The sequence below is a fragment of the Lynx rufus genome, unplaced genomic scaffold, assembly GCF_022079265.1.
Source record: "Lynx rufus isolate CCGP_SWC_20201006 ecotype Redwood Valley unplaced genomic scaffold, mLynRuf1.p SCAF_13, whole genome shotgun sequence".
Taxonomy (NCBI): Eukaryota; Metazoa; Chordata; class Mammalia; order Carnivora; family Felidae; genus Lynx; species Lynx rufus.
This window is the reverse complement of record NW_025814827.1, coordinates 42,249,983-42,271,094: the sequence shown is the minus strand read 5'-3', so window position 1 is coordinate 42,271,094 and position 21,112 is coordinate 42,249,983. Positions and strand designations below refer to the sequence as shown.

General features: G+C 36.6%; 1 protein-coding gene across 1 annotated transcript; it reads left to right on the top strand.

Moving 5' to 3' along the window:
* The first annotated feature begins 7,796 nt into the window (after positions 1 to 7,796).
* LOC124508151 (olfactory receptor 4K1) lies at positions 7,797 to 8,732 on the top strand. Its single transcript, XM_047074567.1, has one exon. It carries the CDS (start codon positions 7,797 to 7,799, stop codon positions 8,730 to 8,732), a length of 936 nt encoding a protein of 311 aa, XP_046930523.1.
* The last annotated feature ends 12,380 nt before the right edge of the window (positions 8,733 to 21,112 follow it).

Below are 21,112 nucleotides of genomic sequence, written 5' to 3'. Positions count from 1 at the left end.
GAGGAGAGGAGAGGAGAGGAGAGGAGAGGAGAGGAGAGAAAAACCACTGGATCAGTTGTGATCATGTGACATTCAGCATCACATATTACTCATATTGCAAAACATTGTTTATCGAGTTAAAATTTATTACAAATGTTTGCTCATCTTGTGGGACACTCATAGAAGAAGTTATTCACAGTTCAAGGCTTTACTGTAATTAGAAATAATTTGATTCAAGTTAGCCATAGGGTAAAAGGAAAGCATTAGCAGTACAATCTCTAAAAATGCAGAGTAACAGAAACCTTCAGGAGAAACATGAAGTGCAAGGCACTTCAAGATGGTCCTTAGAAGATCGAAAAGGGAGAGAACAATCTGAAAGCAGAGTCAAGATACAGTATTTTGCCATAAGTATTTTACTTTTTTGTCAAGAGCTACATTTCATCATAAATATTTTTCTTTGGAGAAGATCCTTGCTATATAATATGCTGTATTTTCAATATCCTGAAATTCCAATATAAATTTTTCTCAGGACCTAATACACGAAGGATACCATGAAGTACTGAAATGCCAATAAAAAGCTGAAGAAATCTTAACTCTGTTTTGTGATAGCATTCTCACAATTAAAGAAAAAAAATAGCAGTCACTCCCTAACCCTCTGAAACATTTACAGTTGACTCATTTCTATATTGGCTCTCCTACTTTGTCACAATATAGTCCTTAGGGAACTTAATGGTCCTGGTAATCTATACATAATAGTTCACTATATTGAAAGCATGTAGTGATAAGACCTGTGAGCAGAAAGTGACATAAAACAAGGGTAAGAGATAATCCCTAACATTTCAGGGATCAGGCAAATCATTCAGGTTTCAAGGGTTCGAATACTCTGGGACATGCTATATAATCCCCTCATGGACATACAAGACATGTAATTTTGCTTTGTACTTCTTACAACTGATAAAGACACACACTGCTTGCAGGCTCAATGTATATTGGAGGCAGCATAAAGTTGCTTTGTAGACACTACTTTGGTACAATTTTAGCTTGACTCACACAGGATTTCCAGTTTTCAATAAATTCTTGTACTAAGTCCAGTTTTGAGTGCAAGCTTCCCTGCTACTCAGACTATATAAACCAGGAAAAGCAGAAAGAGAGGTATGGATGATACATAAGAACATTTTGGGGATGCCTGGGTAGCTCAGTTAAGCATCTGACTTCAGCTCAGGTCATGATCTTGTAACTTGTGGGTTTGAGCCCTGCATCAGGCTCTGTGCTGACATCTCAGAAACTGGAGCCTGCTTCACACTCTGTGTCTCCCTCTCTCTTTGTCTCTCTCTTTGCTCATACTCTGTCTCTCTCTCTCAAAAATAAATATTAAAAAAATAAAAAAAAGAACATTCGGTAAATCTTTTGGTAAAGTCACTTAGAAGAATGACAATACTAACCCCTAGGATCCTAGAAAAGAAGCCCTGCATCCTGCAGCAGAGAACTACACACTGACTGAAAAGCAAATCCTAGCATGCTACAGGACCTTATCAGAGACTGAGTTCCTAACCACGGGTTCTCAAGTGACTATGACACTAACACTGCTCATCAAGAACAAGTATTAACAAGTCACTATTTCTAGCTGTCAAGGCAGCAAGCCATCATGTATTGTAACCAGTACATCTGGGAACGGGCTGAAATAGGTATAAAAGCATAAATAATCAGCACCATGAAATAGTCCAGAATTCTATATTACCTATTTCTGTTTCATCAATGCCTTTACTTCAGATCAATGTTATGGCTTTATAGAAGGGTTTCTATAAGTAGTTTGACTCTATCTTGATGCAAGCCAAAAAATGGACTACTGTGGCATTCTAGCCCACTCAGATGACTCTAACGGAAACTGCTGAGGGAAAACTCTGTTCCTGGGAAGAGCCAGAAATATTTCATTCAATTATCAAATTTGGGATGGAGAATTGGTCCTAAGTAAAAATAAATATGAATTCCTGGACAATGAAAAATAGTTTTGCTTGTTTGTTTAGGGGTTTTGAAAGATCAAAATTGGAAAATGTGGGAGAGGAAAATGAGGACAGATCTATGGGAGTAAGCACAAAGTGTGTGGATTTCTGCATTTCATATCAATGCCCATCTGCGACCAAAACCATGGAATCCCTTTTATCAAGGTTAGTTTCCAATACCTGATCAGCAGAAAGGACTGATCCAGAAAACCTGTTAAGGTGTCATTCCTCAGTAAGACCACATCCATTTAGTGGCAAGTCAACTACATTACACCCCTTCCTCCAAGCAGGGCATAGTGATTTGTCTTTATTGGGACTGACTCTTACTCCAGATATAGGTTTTCCTTCTCTGCCTGGGATCCCTCGTCTAGGACATTATCCTAGGAGTATGCTTTCATTAGCTTCTTAAACAGATAAAATAAAAAATGATAAATATTTTCTTAAAAATAAATATTTTTTGAAAGAAGTTACTTTATATTATATTTAGATTTGATTTAGAGACACTAATTCTTTGTCAACACTGATTCTCTCTAATCAATAAAAGACCCATGCCTCCCTATATCTTTTATTCCTTTCATATTTTCACTGTTTTAAAATTTTCATCATGTGAGACCTGTGAATTTATGATTAAATTTTTCCAGATACTTTATATTTTATCTTTTGTTTCTGCTCTGAGTGGAAACTGTCCTTCATTGTATTTTATTTGCAATTTTATAAAGTTCTTCTCATTAGGGGCATTTGGTTGGCTAAGTCAGGAGAGCATGCAACTCTCAATCTCGAGGTCATGAGTTCAAGCCCCACATTGGGCATGGAGCCTACTTAAAGTTTTGCTCATTAAAATGCATTTTTAAAATTATTTTGAAAATCATACTTTTACCAAATATTCAAGATATAAATGTATAGAAAGTAAAACTTTAAAATATTTCCTAAACTTACTATTATGTGTATAGTAAATATATTTTGCCAGAGCTTATACTTTTAAAAATATTTACATTAGTAATTCACGTTAACTCCCTTTTATACATTTCTTTACCCATATCATTTTCTTTCCAGTCTAGAATTTGTATTACTAAGACATTTTAAAACTTTTTTCATAAGTTTGTCCATATTTTTGTTTTAGTTTATAAAAATGTACACAAAATTATTTTATCAATATCTGTTTTCTTTTGACATGTTTTATAATCTCACACATATTCAGATACAAAAAGTTAATATACAAAAATAATTGTAATAATTGAATATATTCCATTACATCAAAAAATTATATTGCTTCACTCTCAAATTCATAGATATGTAAGTTTTTTCCAGTATCACCTCTTTCAATCAATGCTGCAATACCACTGTTCATGCATCACTAGGTATGTGAACATTTTACTAGGGTTTACACACACACACACACACACACACACACACACACACACACACACAGTGCCTATGTGCTAAGTGATAGGGAAACTTATTTTCAATTTCCTTCTTTAAAGAGGACCACTTGAAACACATCTACATTGCAACTTTTGGAAATCTAGAAAACTTAATATGTAAAATATAGTTGGAAGGACTGGTGACATATTTTTAGGGAGAAAGAAAAGATTTGTCATGGAAAAGAAATGACATCACCTTCAAATATCTGAAAAACCATCATGTTGAAGTGAGAATATTTTGTTCTATTAAACTACTAATGGTAGAACCACTTGTGCACTTTAACAATAGATGGAACTGTCCTGGGAAGTAGGGAGCTCCTTATGATTAGAGGAAATAACCCTGATTTATTTTATTCTGAGAGAGGGAGAGTGAGCGAGCATTGGGAAGAGAGGCAGAGAGAGAGAGAATCTTAAGCAGGTTCCATGCTCAGTGTGGAGTCTGACGTGGGGCTTGATCCCACAACCTGGAATCATGACCTGACTGAAATCAAGAGTTGGATTCTCCACTGGCTGAGACACCCAGGCACCCCAAAACTGATTATTTTAACAGAAAGTTCATGGTTGAAAAACCAGTTGCTGGCTGGTTGTCGGTGAAAATCTAATAATATTTTGCTTTCCTAGGTACCAAATAGTTGGTTAAAACAAAACACACCTTTTTTTCTTTTCCCTTTCAGGAAAGGTAATTTTGTAAAACATAATTACTCCCACTGCAGGGTGACAACAGATTTCTAACGAGTAATTTCTCACTTCCCCAGTGAAATGAGTTTCCTAGAATGAGGAAGAAGGCTTTATATCGCCTTAACTTAGGAGACTGTAATTGTATGGTCCAGGAGCAGAGGAGGAGCCTCACTACCTCAGGGCACAGCCTGAAGGGCTTGCTTCTGCTCAGCTTAGTGCAGAGACCAAGTTAAAATGCCTCAAGAATATATTGCACATATTTTCTGTATGAAGACTCAGAAGAAAGTGGGAAGCTAAGAAACTAACTGTGGGACACAAAATTTGGAGAAAATAAGGAAGAACTAAAGGACTGGGAGAAATCATTAAAGTGTAAATACTTCACATGCATTTGATCATTGTGTTTAACTGATTTGTAAATTGTCTTCTAGATGCAAAATCAACAACTGGAAGATAGCAAAGGAAAGGTTATTGTGGTCTCAAACTGGAAACTCTACCTAGAAGAGGGAAATGTCTGCTCTCCACTTCTTTGTTAATTTCCCTCTGCATTGGCTTAAGGTAGCTCTGATTAACAGGGTCAGCATCTGATAAACAAAGGGAAGTATGCCATAACCATTATCTGTCCTTTCTCTGATCCTCTCATGCTTTCTATTCAGAGAATATTTAGCCATTTGTTAAGCAATTATTTATTGACCAAAGGAATAGATATACAAAGTAGGTAAGTAAGGGTTAACCCTTATTGCTTTTTGCTGCTAGGCTTACAGGTAATCAACTATTATAAGACAAAATAATGAAAAGAAAAATTTTGCATGTTTAACAGTTTTATAGTTCTACTGAGATACTTTTAGATGAGTACTGATGCAACATCATTTTCTAATTTTTTTTAATGTTTGCTAATTTTTTAGGGAGATAGGGTGCTAATGAGGTAAGGGCAAAGAGAGAGGGAGACACAGAATCTGAAGCAGCCTCCAGACTCTGAGCTGTCAGCACAGACCCCAATGCAGGGCTTGAACTCAGGAACTGCAGGGTCATGACCTAAGCTGAAGTGGCACACTCAATCGACTGAGCTACCCAGGTGCCCCTGATATAATATCATTTTCTATATATCAAACTTTATATTACATCAGGAATGGGGAATTCTCTGTTTATTTTGTGATCTGAAAACATTTTATCTCTGAAGTATACTAGCAATGAAAAAGTGAATGACTCATTAATGGAGAAGATTCTGGGTGTTCTGTGCATAGTACAAGGAATTCTGGGTGACTTGTATAAACTTCACATTTCCATATTATAACTCTGCACTTAAGAATTTTATAGATGGGAGCGCCTGGGTGGCTGAGTCGGTTGGGCGTCTGACTTCGGTCAGGTCATGATCTCACCGTCTGTAAGTTTGGGCCCCACATCGGGCTCTGTGCTGACAGCTCAGAGCCTGGAGCCTGCTTGAGATTCTGTGGGTCCCTCTCTCTCTCTGCCCCTCCCCCACTCACGCTCTATCTCTGTCTCTGAAAAGTAAATAAAAAACCTTAAAAAATTAAAAAAAAAGACTTTTATAGATGAAAAAAGCCTTGGAAATAGTCTAGTTCTATCTTCTAAGGTCAGTCACACAACTAGTAAGTGGTGTATATTATTTACCTTTTCCTTTTTAAAATATTTTTTTATGTTTTATTTTGAGAGAGAGAGAGAGAAAGAGAGAGCACAAGCAGGGGGAGGCAGACAGAGAGGGAGAGAGAGAATTACAAACAGGCTCCACACTGTCAGCATAGAGCCTGATGTGGGGCTCGAACCCACAAACTGTAAGATCATGAACTGAGCCACTCAGGTGCCCTATTATTTATCTTTTCTAATGAGGATCTACCTTAAGTATCAAGAAGAGAATGAGGTATAACAATGAACCTGGTTTACTCCACTTGGATTAAGAAAATCAGTAAATTAGAGTAGAAAGGATTTTCTAGTTGGTTCCTGTATTTTGGAATTTTGGTATTCGTCTGTTCTTGAGTAATTTAAGTTTTGGCATTCTTCTTAAAACTAGATATCGTAATTCAACTGCAAAGATGGAAACCTGCGAAAGGGTAGGATTTAGTGCTTCAGCAACCGTAATGAAAACTTGTAACAGTTTAAACATTTTTAAATTGATATGTTTACCTGTATAATTATGCTTTTAAAGTTTTAAATATTTATTATATTAGATATATATATCATGGGAAAATACAGAGTACCAAGCTTCAATCAATATAATGACAAATAAATGTCTACTGTGTGCTGTTGGGTACATAGGACTAAAGCCAAAAATGATTTCTGAACCACTGGAGGTTATGCAAGATTTTCTTCTGGCTACATGGTGTCCAAAAAAACCCCAAAAAACCAAAAAAAAAAAACCCCACAAAAACCAAAACCAAACAGGGGCGCCTGGGTGGCGCAGTCGGTTAAGCGTCCGACTTCAGCCAGGTCACGATCTCGCGGTCCGTGAGTTCGAGCCCCGCGTCGGGCTCTGGGCTGATGGCTCAGAGCCTGGAGCCTGTTTCCGATTCTGTGTCTCCCTCTCTCTCTGCCCCTCCCCCCTTCACGCTCTGTCTCTCTCTGTCCCAAAAATAAATAAACGTTGAAGGAAAAAAAGAGAAGTTAAAAAAAAAAAAAAAAAAAAACCAAAACCAAACAAAAACCAAAAAACAAAAAAACCAAAACCCATCCAAGAGGCATTTACATACTAAACTTTACTCTTTTGAAAATCCATCATGCACTCAAAATGCACCATGTATAGTTATATGGAATATTTGAAAAAGGATGGTTTCTGAAAGTTGTCACAGATTTTGCTGAATCCAGGTATGTAAGATGTGTTTAGGAAAAGACAAAAAGCAGGGTCAGAATAAATTGAAAACATACTGGTGGTTCATGCAAAATCGATCTGTGACAGAAGGTAGACTTTGATAAACTATTGTTAAAAGGATGAAAGAAACATTTTTAATCTTTATAGAAACTTTCAGAGTATAAACAGTGCCTCTTCTTTCCATAAATAATATGGCAAACTGATTTCATTAAGCTTCTGAAAACACTGTCAAGCAATGTTTTGATGTTTATGACTCTCAATTTCAAGCATACTAATCTAGTCCACTTAGCCTTTCTTTCAGGGCTAATTGCATCCACGCTTTGCTCCTGAGGTACCATTCCCACCTTCATTTTTATTGTTCCTTAGCATACCCTCCTCCAGCCAGGCCATTCAACAGATGGCTTCATGAATATGTCTTTCATACTTTTACCTTTAAATCTTTCTTCCTGTTATTCCTTTTGTATGAAACAGACTTCTTCAGTTTTCGCTGCCAAATTCCAAATTTTTAAGAGGTTTTAGCTTAAATTTTATCTATTTCATGACAGCTTATCTCACCATTCTGGCATAATTTCTTTCATCTTACACTAATATTTGTTATATTATTGTATCATTTGCATTTGTTTGTTTTAGACTTAATATTTTTATTTTTTAATATGTGTATCTTATCTACCAAATCATGATAGGATCCACAACGTACCTTTTTTTTTTTTCATACTTTACTTTCCAGAGCCATTACAGATGTTAAATATTAGTCAACTGATTATTAATAGTTTCATTAAACTAAATTGACTTTTAATTGAAATCTTACCATATTTTTTTGTGTATATACTAGATATAATGCAACAACTGTTATATTTTTCTGATTTTCTTTTACTTAGGTAACAGGAGAGTGGCTATATGGCTCACACAAATGAATCAGTGGTATCTGAGTTTGTGCTTCTGGGACTGTCTAACTCTTGGGAACTTCAGCTTTTCTTTTTTGCCATCTTCTCTTTAGTGTATGTGACATCAGTGCTGGGCAACATCATGATTATTGTCATAATTTCCTCTGACTCACATTTGAACTCTCCTATGTACTTCCTACTCAGCAACCTTTCTTTTATTGATATCTGCCAATCTAATTTTGCCACCCCCAAGATGCTTGTGGACTTCCTTGTTGAGCATAAGACTATCTCCTTTGAGGGCTGCATGGCCCAGATATTCCTTCTTCACAGTTTTGTTGGGAGTGAGATGATGTTGCTTGTAGCTATGGCATATGACAGATTTATAGCCATCTGTAAGCCCCTACATTATAGCACAATTATGAATCGGAGACTATGTATAATTTTCGTATTTATTTCCTGGGCTGTGGGTATTCTTCATTCTGTGAGTCACTTGGCTTTTACAGTGGATTTGCCATTCTGTGGCCCCAATGAGGTAGATAGCTTCTTTTGTGACCTTCCCCTAGTGATAGAGCTGGCTTGTATGGATACTTATGAAATGGAAATTATGACCCTAACTAACAGCGGCCTGATATCATTGGGCTGTTTTCTGGCTTTAATTATTTCCTACACCATCATTTTGATCACTGTTCGTCGCCGGTCCTCCAGTGGGTCATCCAAGGCACTTTCTACATTAACTGCTCACATCACAGTGGTGATTCTTTTCTTTGGGCCTTGCATTTACTTCTATATATGGCCTTTTAGCAGACTTTCTGTGGATAAGTTCCTTTCTGTGTTCTACACTGTTTGTACGCCCCTGTTGAATCCCATCATCTACTCTCTAAGGAATGAAGATGTTAAATCAGCCATGCGAAAGCTGAGAAACCGTCATGTGAACTCCTGGAAAAACTAGGGATGACCATGAAGGAATATAATCCTGAGTGGGAATGAAGAGACTCTACTGGATCACAGCATCATGCCAATTATCTTTGCTAATGATATGGGTTACTGAATTATGGAATTGGAGTTCTGTACTAAGTGCAAGGGTATTGCATAAAATCAGTTCCTGGTTTAATACTGAATATAATTTTAACCCATTTGCCATTGCTTATGATTCTAAAGTATAAATTATCTTGAAAATATTTGGTAATCCTTTTAAATATTTATAAACTTAGAGACTCTAATCTACATAAAATGCTACTCATGTTACTAAACTTATGATTCTCTTCAACCCTAACACATGACATTTTTATAGCTTGCAAACTCAAAGTACAGTTTCTGTTGAATGCTTATTGCTTTCACATCATTGTAAAGTAAAAAAAAAAATTGATAGGTCAAATCATCATAAGTTGGGGACTGTCTGTATATTCATTTTCCAAGTTTACTTATTTTTAAGTAGAATAAATTGATTATAATGAATTCTTCATTATTCACAGAAAAGGTTTAAGAATTCCATATGTACTTAAAATATGCCAATGCACAAAGTGACAAAATTATTTGATGACCAACTCTGAAATCTATCCTTTCCTATTTCTTAGAAAGCAGAAATGAAAACGTGAGATTCATGCTCATCACATAGTAAAGTTAAAAAAAATCTATTATTATTGTTTCATTTGCTAGCCAAAGATTTTCTTATATACCTCTCCCTGTGATTCGCATTATGAAAAAGGCCTTGTAACAGAAAGATTAAATGTATTCTAACAATGAAGAAAAAAACAGCCATTTAACAGAAAACAGAAGGCTTGCAACTGTCATCATTCTGGATTCAGTATTTTAATTATAAGACATTAAAGTTAGTGGCTATATGCATAGAAATTAACTCTGCATGCTACATCCTAGTACAAGTTGTTTTTTTAGATATAGACACATAACCTTTTAGAACCATATTAATACTTATTAGCTAAGGTTTCTTAGAACTTCAGACTTACTGGTTCATTTGTCCAAAGTCAAACATGATAATGATCTTTTAAACTTCACTACTTTTTATATATTTTTATACATTGCCAAAAACTTTTAAAATATGCAATAAATATTAATGCAGTAATTACATTGTTGATAGCATTTTTTTTCCTTTTAACTCTGCCTTGCTGATGAAAATGGAAGTATACTAATTAAGGTCTCAGAAGGAAACAGAAAACACATTTGGCAGATATTTTGAATATAAGGAACAACTATTCCTACAAGTCCTGGCAGAATTAAATGACATATAGGGGGACCATCAGCAGGAACTTTTGCCACCCTTATCCTGAAGGACAAGACAAGGAAATGGAAACCAGTAAGAGTTGAAGGCATAAAGGGTACCACAGGATCAGAGCAGTAAAAGATGTAACTCCTGCCAGAATTTTAGTGATGTGGCAGAGAAGTAGAAGTGGTATCAAACCACCCCCAAATTTATTAACTTAAAGCAACAAGAATTTGGTTGTAAGTCCATTCTGTTCCATTGATCTACCTGTCTGTTTTTGAGCCAGTACCACATTGTCTTGATCACTTTAGCTTTGAAATATAACTTGAAGTCTAGAATTGTGAGGCCTCCAGCTTTGCTTTTCTTTCTCAAGATTGCTTTGGCTATTTGGGGTCTTTTGTGGTTCCAGACAAATTTTAGGATTGTTTAAACTCTGTGAAAAATTCTGTTGGTATTTTGAGAGAGATTGCATTAAATGTGTAGAATGTTTTGGTCAACTTATCTCTGACAAAGCAGGAAAGAATATTCAATGGAAAAAAAGACAGTCCCTTCAACAAATGATGCTGGAAAAACTGGACAGTACCATAGGATTTCACTCATGTGGAATGTAAGAAACAAAATAAATGAATATAGAGGGGGGAAAAAAGGAGAGAGGCAAACCATAAAAGGGACTCTTAACTGTAGAGAACAAACTGAGGGTTACAGGAGGGGAGCTGCATGGTGGGATAATTTAAATGGGTCATGAGTATTAAGAAGAACATTTGACATTTTAGCAATATTTATTCTTCCAATCCATGAGCACAGAATGTTTTCCAATTTCTTTGTATCTTCAATTTCCTTCATAAGCTTTCTATAGTTTTTAGCATACAGATCTTTTAGATCTTTGGTTAGGTTTATTCCTAGGTATTTTATGCTTCTTGGTGCAATTGTGAATGGGATCAGTTTGTCTTTCTGTTGCTTCATTATTAGTGTGTAAGAATGCAACTGATTTCTGTACATTGATTTTGTATCCTGCGACTTTGCTGAGTTCATATATCAGTTCTAGCAGACTTTTGGTGGAGTCTATCGGGTTTTCGATGTATAATATCATGTCTGCAAAAAGTGAAAGCTTGACTTAATCTTTGCCAATTTTGATGCCTTTGATTTCCTTTTGTTGTTTGATTGCTAATGCTAGGATCCAACACTATGCTAAACAACAGCGGTGAGAGTGGACATCCCTGTCGTGTTCCTAATCTCAGGGGGAAAGCTCTCAGTTTTTCCCCATTGAGGATGATATGAGCTGTGGGCTTTTCATAAATGGCTTTTATGATGTTAAGTATGTTCCTTCTATCCCGACTTTCTCGAGGGTTTTTATTAAGAAAGGGTGCTGAATTTTGTCAAAGGCTTTTTCTGCATCGATTGACAGGATCATATGGTTCTCATCTTTTATTAATGTGATGTATCACATTGATTGATTTGTGAATACTGACCAGCTCTGCAGGTCAGGAATGAATCCCACTTGATCATGGTGAATAATTCTCTTTATATGCTGTTGAATTCGATTTGCTAGTATCTTCTTGAGAATTTTTGCATCCATATTCATCAGGGATATTGGCCTGTAGTTCTCTTTTTTTACTGGGTCTCTGTCTGGTTTAGGAATCAAAGTAATGCTGGCTTCATAGAATGAGTCTGGAAGTTTCCTTCCCTTTCTATTTTTTGGAACAGCTTGAGAAGGATTGGTATTATCTCTGCTTTAAATGTGTGGTAGAATTCCCCAGGGAAGCCATCTGGTCCTGGACTCTTATTTGTTGGGAGATTTTTGATAACTGATTCAATTTCTTTGCTGGTTATGGGTCTGTTCAGGTTTTCTATTTCTTTCTGTTTGAGTTTTGGAAGTGTGTGGGTGCTTAGGAATTTGTCCATTTCTTCTAGGTTGTCCAGTGTGTTGGCATATAATTTTTCATAGTATTCCCATAATTGCTTGTATTTCTGACTGGTTGGTTGTAATAATTCCATTTTCATTCATGATTTTATCTATTTGGGTCATCTCCCTTTTCTTTTTGAGAAGCCTGGCTAGAGGTTTATCAATTTTGTTTGTTTTTTGAAAAAACCAACTCTTGGTTTCATTGATATGCTCTACTGTTTTTTTAGATTTTATATTGTTTATTTCTGTTCTGATCTTTATTATTTCTCTTCTGCTGGGTTTGGGGTGTCTTTGCTGTTCTGCTACTATTTCCTTTAGGTGTGCTGTTAGATTTTGTATTTGGGATTTTTCTTGTTTCTTGAGATAGGCCTGGATTGCAATGTATTTTCCTCTCAGGACTGCCTTCGCTGCATCCCAAAGTGTTTGGATTGTTGTATTTTCATTTTCATTTGTTTCCCTGTATTTTTAAATTTCTTCTCTAATTGCTTGGTTGACCAATTGATTCTTTAGTAGCGTATTCCTTAACCTCCATGTTTTTGGAGGTCTTCCAGACTTTTTCCTGTGGTTCATTTCAAGTTTCATAGCATTGGTCTGAAAGTGTGCATGGTATGATCTCAATTCTTGCATACTTATGAAGGGCTGTTTTGTGACCCAGTATGTGATCTATCTTGGACAATGTTCAATGTGCACTCGAGAAGAAAGTATATTCTGTTGCTTTGGGATGCAGAATTCTAAATATATCTCTCAAGTCCACCTGATCCAATGTATCATTCAGGGCCCTTGTGTCCTTATTGATTCTGTGTCTAGATGATCTATCCATTGTTGTAAGTGGAATATTAAAGTCCCCTGCAATTACCACATTCTTAGCAATGATGTTGCTTATATTTGTAATTAACTGCAATCTCCACATTCAACGCAATCCCAATCAAAATTCCACCAGCATTCTTCTCGAAGCTAGAACAAGCAATCCTAAAATTTGTATGGAACCACAAAAGACCCCAAATAGCCAAAGTAATATTGAAGAAGAAGACCAAAGCAGGAGGCATCACAATCCCAGACTTTAGCCTCTACTCCAAAGCTGTAATCATCAAGACAGCATGGTATTGGCACAAACACAGACACACAGACCAATGGAATAGAGCAGAGACTCCAGAATTGGACCCACAAACGTATGGCCAACTAATCTTTGACAAAGCAGGAAAGAACATCCAATGGAAAAAAGACAGTCTCTTTAACAAATGGTGCTGGGAGAACTGGACAGCAACATGCAGAAGAATGAAACTAGACCACTTTCTGACACGATTCACAAAAATAAACTCAAAATGGATAAAGGACCTGAATGTGAGACAGGAAACCATCAAAACCCTAGAGGAGAAAGCAGGAAAAAACATCTCTGACCTCAGCCGTAGCAATTTCTTACTTGACACGGCTCCAAAGGCAAGGGAATTAAAAGCAAAAATGAACTATTGGGACCTCATGAAGATAAAAAGTTTCTGCACTGCAAAGGAAACAATCAACAAAACTAAAAGGCAACTCACTGAATGTGAAAAGATATTTGCAAATGACATATTGAACAAAGTGCTTGTATCCAAAATCTATAAAGAACTCACCAAACTCCACACCCAAAAAAACCCAAATAATCCAGTGAAGAAAGGGGCAGAAGACATGAATAGATACTTCTCTGAAGAAGACATCCAGATGGCCAACAGGCACATGAAAAGATGCTCAACGTCACTCCTCATCAAGGAAATACAAATCAAAACCACACTGAGATACCACCTCATGCCAGTCAGAGTGGCTAAAATGAACAAATCAGGAGACTATAGATGCTGGAGAGGATGTGGAGAAAAGGGAATTCTCTCTTGTTTGGTGGGAATGCAAACTAGTGTACCTTCTCTGGAAAACAGTGTGGAGGTTCCTCAGAAATTAAAAATAGATCTACCCTATGACCCAGCAGTAGGACTGCTAGGAATTTACCCAAGAGATACAGGAGTGCTGATGCATAGGGGCACTTGTTTTTTTTTTTTTTTATATATATATGAAATTTATTGACAAATTGGTTTCCATACAACACCCAGTGCTCATCCCAAAAGGTGCCCTCCTCAATACCCATCACCCACCCTCCCCTCCCTCCCACCCCCCATCAACCCTCAGTTTGTTCTCAGTTTTTAACAGTCTCTTATGCTTTGGCTCTCTCCCACTCTAACCTCTTTTTTTTTTTCCTTCCCCTCCCCCATGGGTTCCTGTTAAGTTTCTCAGGATCCACATAAGAGTGAAACCATATGGTATCTGTCTTTCTCTGTATGGCTTATTTCACTTAGCATCACACTCTCCAGTTCCATCCAAGTTGCTACAAAAGGCCATATTTCATTTTTTCTCATTGCTACGTAGTATTCCATTGTGTATATAAACCACAATTTCTTTATCCATTCATCAGTTGATGGACATTTAGGCTCTTTCCATAATTTGGCTATTGTTGAGAGTGCTGCTATGAACATTGGGGTACAAGTGCCGCATAGGGGCACTTGTACCCCAATGTTCATAGCAGCACTCTCAACAATAGCCAAATTATGGAAAGAGCCTAAATGTCCATCAACTGACGAATGGATAAAGAAATTGTGGTTTATATACACAATGGAATACTACTTGGCAATGAGAAAAAAGGAAATATGGCCTTTTGTAGCAACGTGGACGGAACTGGAGAGTGTGATGCTAAGTGAAATAAGCCATACAGAGAAAGACAGATACCATATGGTTTCACTCTTATGTGGATCCTGAGAAACTTAACAGGAACCCATGGGGGAGGGGAAGGGGAAAAATTACAGAGTGGGAAGGAGGCAAACCATAAGAGACTCTTGGACACTGAGAATAAACTGAGGGTTGATGGGGGTGGGAGAGAGGGGAAAGTGGGTGATGGGCATTGAGGAGGGCACAAGTTGGAATGAACACTGGTGTTGTATGGAAACCAATTTGGCAATAAATTTCATATTTAAAAAAATGAGAGCATTTGTTTTGATGAGCACTAGGTGTTGTATATAGGGATTAATCACTAAATCCTACAACAGAAACTATATTATACTGTATGTTAAGTGACTGGAATTTAAATAAAAACTTGAAAGAAAAAAATTCTTTTTTAGTATAAGTATTATTGTGTCTCTGCTGAACCTTATGTATACCTGATTGTAGTATATTATAATTATTGGCTCATAAAACAAACAAACACAAGTACTTAATAAATAAATAAAACAACATGCATTTTATATTTAATCACAAACCCATTGGGTTCTTTTTCTGGTCTGGGCCAACAAGTCTGATCTCTGCTATACTGCCTGGTTAGTCTGGAAACTGGAAGATTAACAATGACCTCACTCACATAGTTGGTGGCTGGCAAGTTGGCCATTGGAGCTTGCTATTAGCCAAGGCACCTCGATTTTCTCCATGTGGCCTCTCATTTGTGGTTATCTGAAGCTGCTTCAATCAGTCCTTGAGAGCTGATTATTAAGGTGGGGGATAACCTGTTGGTGGCTTGAAATCGACCATGGTATGAGTATTTAGATCACAGACACAAGGAAACACTACAAGTCAGGGCCCTCCTGTGCCCTAACCCAGCTGCACCTAGAACCAATTCTTAAATATTTACCAGCACACTATTGCTTCTTATGCCTTAGAAGACCAGCTTGCACTCATTCACATCGTGGCCTCAAGATTTTAATGGAGACAAGAAAGGGCAGCTGCAATGCAAAATACTTCTGTGCTTTCTATTATCCTTTTGGACAGAACTAGACATACGACCGAGTCCAGAGTTGGAATATAATAGTACTCAGCAAAAAAAGGAAGCAACTATTGATTTATAAATGAATCTCAAAGGCATTATGTCGGGTAAAAAAAAATCCAGTATAAAGAGGAAACATATGATCCCATTCATGTGACAGTCTCAAAACAACAAAGCTTTGTAGCATTTCATAAAAATAAGTAACCATTTCAAGGCCAACTACATATTCAATTATTCACTGAAACAATACTATCATTTCAGCATATACCACTGCTCAGTTCTGTGCCAGGTATAATACTTATCTGAGAGACTCAGATGTAAGCCAACAGTCTTGGGGTATAGAGGTGAGAAGGAAAAACAAACACCAACATGTAAACAAATGTAAATAAAATAAATTGTAATGAGTGTTATGAAGGGAGCAAATAATGTGAGATACAAAAATTAAAAATTGGGAGTATGACAGAGGGAAGGGTGTGCAGATAAAGCTGTTCAGTGAAATGATCTTCCTCTCCTCCCTTCTCCTCTCCTCTCCCTTTCAATTTTTATTTAAATATTAATTAATCGACATAGAGTACAATACTGGTTTCAGGAGAATTCAGTGATTCATCACATATAACTTGCAGTGCTCATCACAACAAGTACTCTCTTTAATACCCAACACCAGTCTAGCCCATCCCCCACCTCCCTCCATCAACCCTCAGTTTGTTCTCTAACATTAAGAGTCTCTTGTGGTTTATTTCCCTCTCTTTTTTTCCATCCTTCCCATCTGTTTGGTTTCTTAAATTCCAAATGAGTGAAATCATGGTGTCTTTCTCTGATTGACTTATTCTTTTAGCATAATGCATTCTAGCTCCATCCACATCCTTGCAAATGGCAAGATTTCATTCTTTTTGATGGGTGATTAATATTCCATCATATATATGCCCCACTCCTTCTTTATCCATTCATTAATACATGCATATTTGGGATCTTTCCATAGATTGGCTATTTTTGATAATGCTGCTATAAACATTGGGGTGCATGTATCCTTTTGGATCTGTATTTTTGTATCCTTTGGGTAAATACCTACTAGTGCAATTGCTGAATCACAGGGTAGTTCTATTTGTAGTTTATTTGAGGAACCTCCATACTGTTCTCCAGAGTGGCTGTACCAGTTTGCATTCCCACCAACAATGCAAAAGTGTTCCCCCTTTCTCCACATTCTCACCAATACCTGTTGCTTCTTATGTTGTTAATTTTTGCCATTCTGCAGGTGTGAGGTGGTTTCTCATAGGGGTTTTGATTTGTATTTCCTTGATGATGAGTGAGGCTGAACATTTTTCATGTATCTGTTAGCCATCTGGATGTCTTCTTTGGAAAAGAGTCTATTCATGTCTTCTGCCCATTTCTTCTTCTTCTTCTTTTTTTTTTTTTTGCAGGGGTGGGTGTTGAGATTGATAAGTTCTATATAGATTTTGGATACTAACCCTTTATAGGATATGTCATTTCCAAACATTGTCTCCCATTCCATTGACTGCTTTTAGTTTTGTTGCTTGCTTCTTTTGCAGTGCAGAAGTTTTTATCTTGATGAAGTTCCATTAGTTCATTTTTGCTTTTGTTTCCCTTGCCTCCAGTGATTTGTCTAGTAAGAAGTTGCTATGGCTGAGGTCAAAGAAGTTGCTGCCTGTGTTCTTCTCTAGGACTTTGATGGTTTCTTATTTCACATTTAGGTCTTTCATCCATTTTGGATTTATTTTTATGAGTGGTATAAGAAAATGGTTCAATATTATTCTCCTGCATGTTGCTGTCCAGCTTTCCCAACACCATTTGTTGAAGAGACTGACAAAAGAACTAAAATCTAGTGAAGCTGAAATCAAAATTGCTATAACCAAGATGCAAACCCAGTGGATGCCATAAAAATGAGGATTGACAAAGCAAAGGAAAGAATTAATGATACAGAAAATAACATTTTGGCTGAGTACCTGGGTGGCTCAGTAGACTGATCATCTGACTCTTGATTTCATCTCATGGGTAGTGAGATCAAGCCCCATGTCAGGGTCCATGTTGGCAGCATGAAGCCTGCTTGGGATCTCTTTCTCCCTCTTTCTCTGCCTCTCCCCACTTGTTCTCTCTCTTAAAAATAAATAAACTTAAAAAAAGAAAACTATGGAAAATAAGGAATCTGAAAAGAAAAAGGAAAGAAAGGTAAAGGATTACAAAGGTAGACTTAGGGATCTCAGCGACTTATTAAGACATAATAAAATTTGTATCATAGGAATCCCAGAAGATGAAGAGAGAGAAAAAGGGGCAGAAAGTTTACTTAAACAAATTACAGCTGAAAACTTCCCTAATCTGGGGAAGAACCCAGACATTAAAATCCAAGGAGCACAGAGGACTCCCATTAGATTCAACAAAGTTGACCATCACTAAGGCATATCATAGTCAAATTTATAAAATACACAGACAAGGAAAGAATCCTGAGAGCAGCAAGGGAAAGAAGTCCTTAACCTAAAAGGGAAGACAGGTTAGGTTTGCAGCAGATCTGTGCACAGAAACGTGGCAGGTCAGAAATGGGTGGCAGGATATATTCAATGTGCTGAATCGGAAAAATATGCAGCTAAGAATTCGTTATGCAGCAAGGCTGTCATTCAGAATAGAAGGAGAGAGGAAGATTTTCCCAAACAAAAACTAAAGGATTTTGTGACCACTAAACCATCCCTGCAAGAAATTTTAAGGCGACTCTTTGAGTGGAGAAATAAAAGACTAAAAGCAACAGAGACAGAATGGAGGAGAGAACATCACCAGACACACCAACTCTACAGGTGACACAGCGGCAGTAAACTCATAACTTTCAATAATTGCTGTGAATGTAAATAGACTAAATTCTCCAATCAAAAGACATAGGTTATCAGAATGGATAAAAAACAAGATCCACCTATATGCTGCCTATAAGAGACTAATTTTAGACCTAAAGACACCTGCAGATTGAAAGTAAAGGGACATAAAAATACCTATTATGCTCATGGATGCCAAAAGAAAGCTGGAGTAGCTATACTCACAACAGACAAACTAGATTTTAAACCAAAGACTATAATAAGAGATTACGAATGTCATCATACTATAATTAAGGGGTCTATCCATCAAGAAAAGCTAACAATTATAAATACCTATGCCCCCAAATTGGAGGAACCCAAATATATAAATCAGTTAATAATAAACATAAAGAAACCTAGGCAATAATAGTAGGGGACTTTAACATCCCTCTTACAGCAATGGACAGATCAACTAAACAGAAAATCAATAAGGAAACAATGGCTTTGAATGACACACTTAACAGATAAATTGAGAACATCTCATCCTAAATCAGCAGCATACACATTCTTTGCAAGTGCACATGGAACCTTCTTCTGAATAGATAACATACTGTGTCACAAATCAGCCCTCAACAAGAACAAAAAGATCAGGATCATACCATGCATATTTTCAGACCACAACGTTATGAAACCTGAAGTCAACCACAAGGAAAAATTTGGAAAGCCCTCAAATATACAAAGCTTAACATCCTACTAAACATCCTACTAAAGAATGAATGGGTTAACCAGGAAATTAAAGAAGAAACAAAAAAAAATACATGGAAGCAAATGAAAATGAAAACACGACAGTCCAAAACTTTTGGAATGCAGCAAAGGAAGTCCGCAGAGGGAAGTATATTGCATTACAAGCCTGATTGGAAAACATCAATGGTACAAGGTAGAAACCATTAGAAGGCCTTTGAGACACTTAACGGGAAAGGTAACAAAGGTTTAGCCATGGAGTTAAGAGGGAAGTAAGATAAATCAGGAATATTTGGGGGGAAGGCAAAGCAGGGTTGAAAAGGAATTGAAGAAAAGGAAGGAGCTAAGTTTCTGACCATAATCACAGGAAAGAGAAATGCCATTAGCTGGGATGAGGCAGAGTAAAGGACAAACAGTTTTGGAAACAGAAGAACTGAAGTATCTGTGAAATATTAAAAGGAATATGCCAAGAACGTATGTGGTCTATTAGCTAAGAACTAAGAGAAGTTGGGGCTCCTCCATTAGACTTGCCAAATTTTTGGAGAAGTTCCTCTGTGTCTCAACATTAAGTAGGTTCTCTCTGTAACCTGCTCTTCTCTGTAGACCTTTTTAGCCCCTCTATTGCTCTGAAATATCTTTCCACAATGTTAAAAAGCAAGCTATGTGTACATAAGCAGTTCAGTCCATGTATGCCCAAATAAGCTTTCTTTCTGATTCTAATGTATTGCCAGGTGTTGAGCAATGACAACTGAAAAAGCTGGAGGGTTTTTTTGGTAGCATATTGTGTAGTATGGAGTTTAAAAACTTAATCATAAATATTTCCATGAAAAGAAAGAAGTGAAGAATTAGAAAAAACAAAATTCCAATTCTCTTAGACCCATTGTCAGATTTCATTTTTTCTGATTAGATTTCCTTCAGGTTCTGAGCATAAGACCTAGTGCTTATGGACACAGTCACTCTAAACAATGGAAAAGAAATCACATGAAGGGAAACTGATTATTAAATGAGAGTAAATGTAGCTGTTGTAAGCTTCTGGGTCACTAAATTTCCCCCTTGTCATATATGCCACTTTTGTAATTATAGACAATTTAAAAATTCTTACCATCTAGTTTTTGGGTAAACCAACTGAAATTGTGTTAATAACTCCCACAGCAAGATGACTTCACTTCATACAGGAAGTTCGTTAATTGGCTACTGCAATCCATGGTACTGGTTATCTAAGATATATAGCATGTACTATGGTATTTAAATACTTGTTTTATGGGCTTTTGTGACTCAGTCTTTAAAAAGAAAAGTTTGATGATTTATCTTCTTCAACCTGTTATTACTCTCCTGGGATTTTTCTCAAAATTGGTATGTGGAAATTAATCACATCAGGCAAAAAATTAAATATAAAGGTTATCACTTGGAGGGTTAAAGGGATTCTAGGTTAAACTTATTACTAGAATTAAGATGACTTGGATTTCTTGAGCATGAGAATTTGGAGCTTGTTGATGAGATTCTAAAATCTGAAACAAAGTATCAGACTATGTCTGGTTATTGTCACTGCTAACACAGGTGACAGATTGAGACACCCAGGAAGAAGTAAGCATACTGGTATATAATTTTCAAAGTACAGAGATAATGATAGAGAATAGAATGGGGCACAAAACTGTCATTTTAATAACCAGGTAGACTTCCCCTGATAGATTCTTAGTTATCAGGTAATATATATAATTAAGTAAGTAATATATTAGTAATATAGTAATATATGTAGTGGTTAAATATGTGTTTTTTGGGTACAGAATTCCTACTGACTAGCACTATGCCCTGATGACACTAATTGTACTGCTAAGATTTAGCTGTATAGTTAGGATTATAATAGTACTTCTTTTGTGCCATTGTTGTAAGAATAAATGAGATA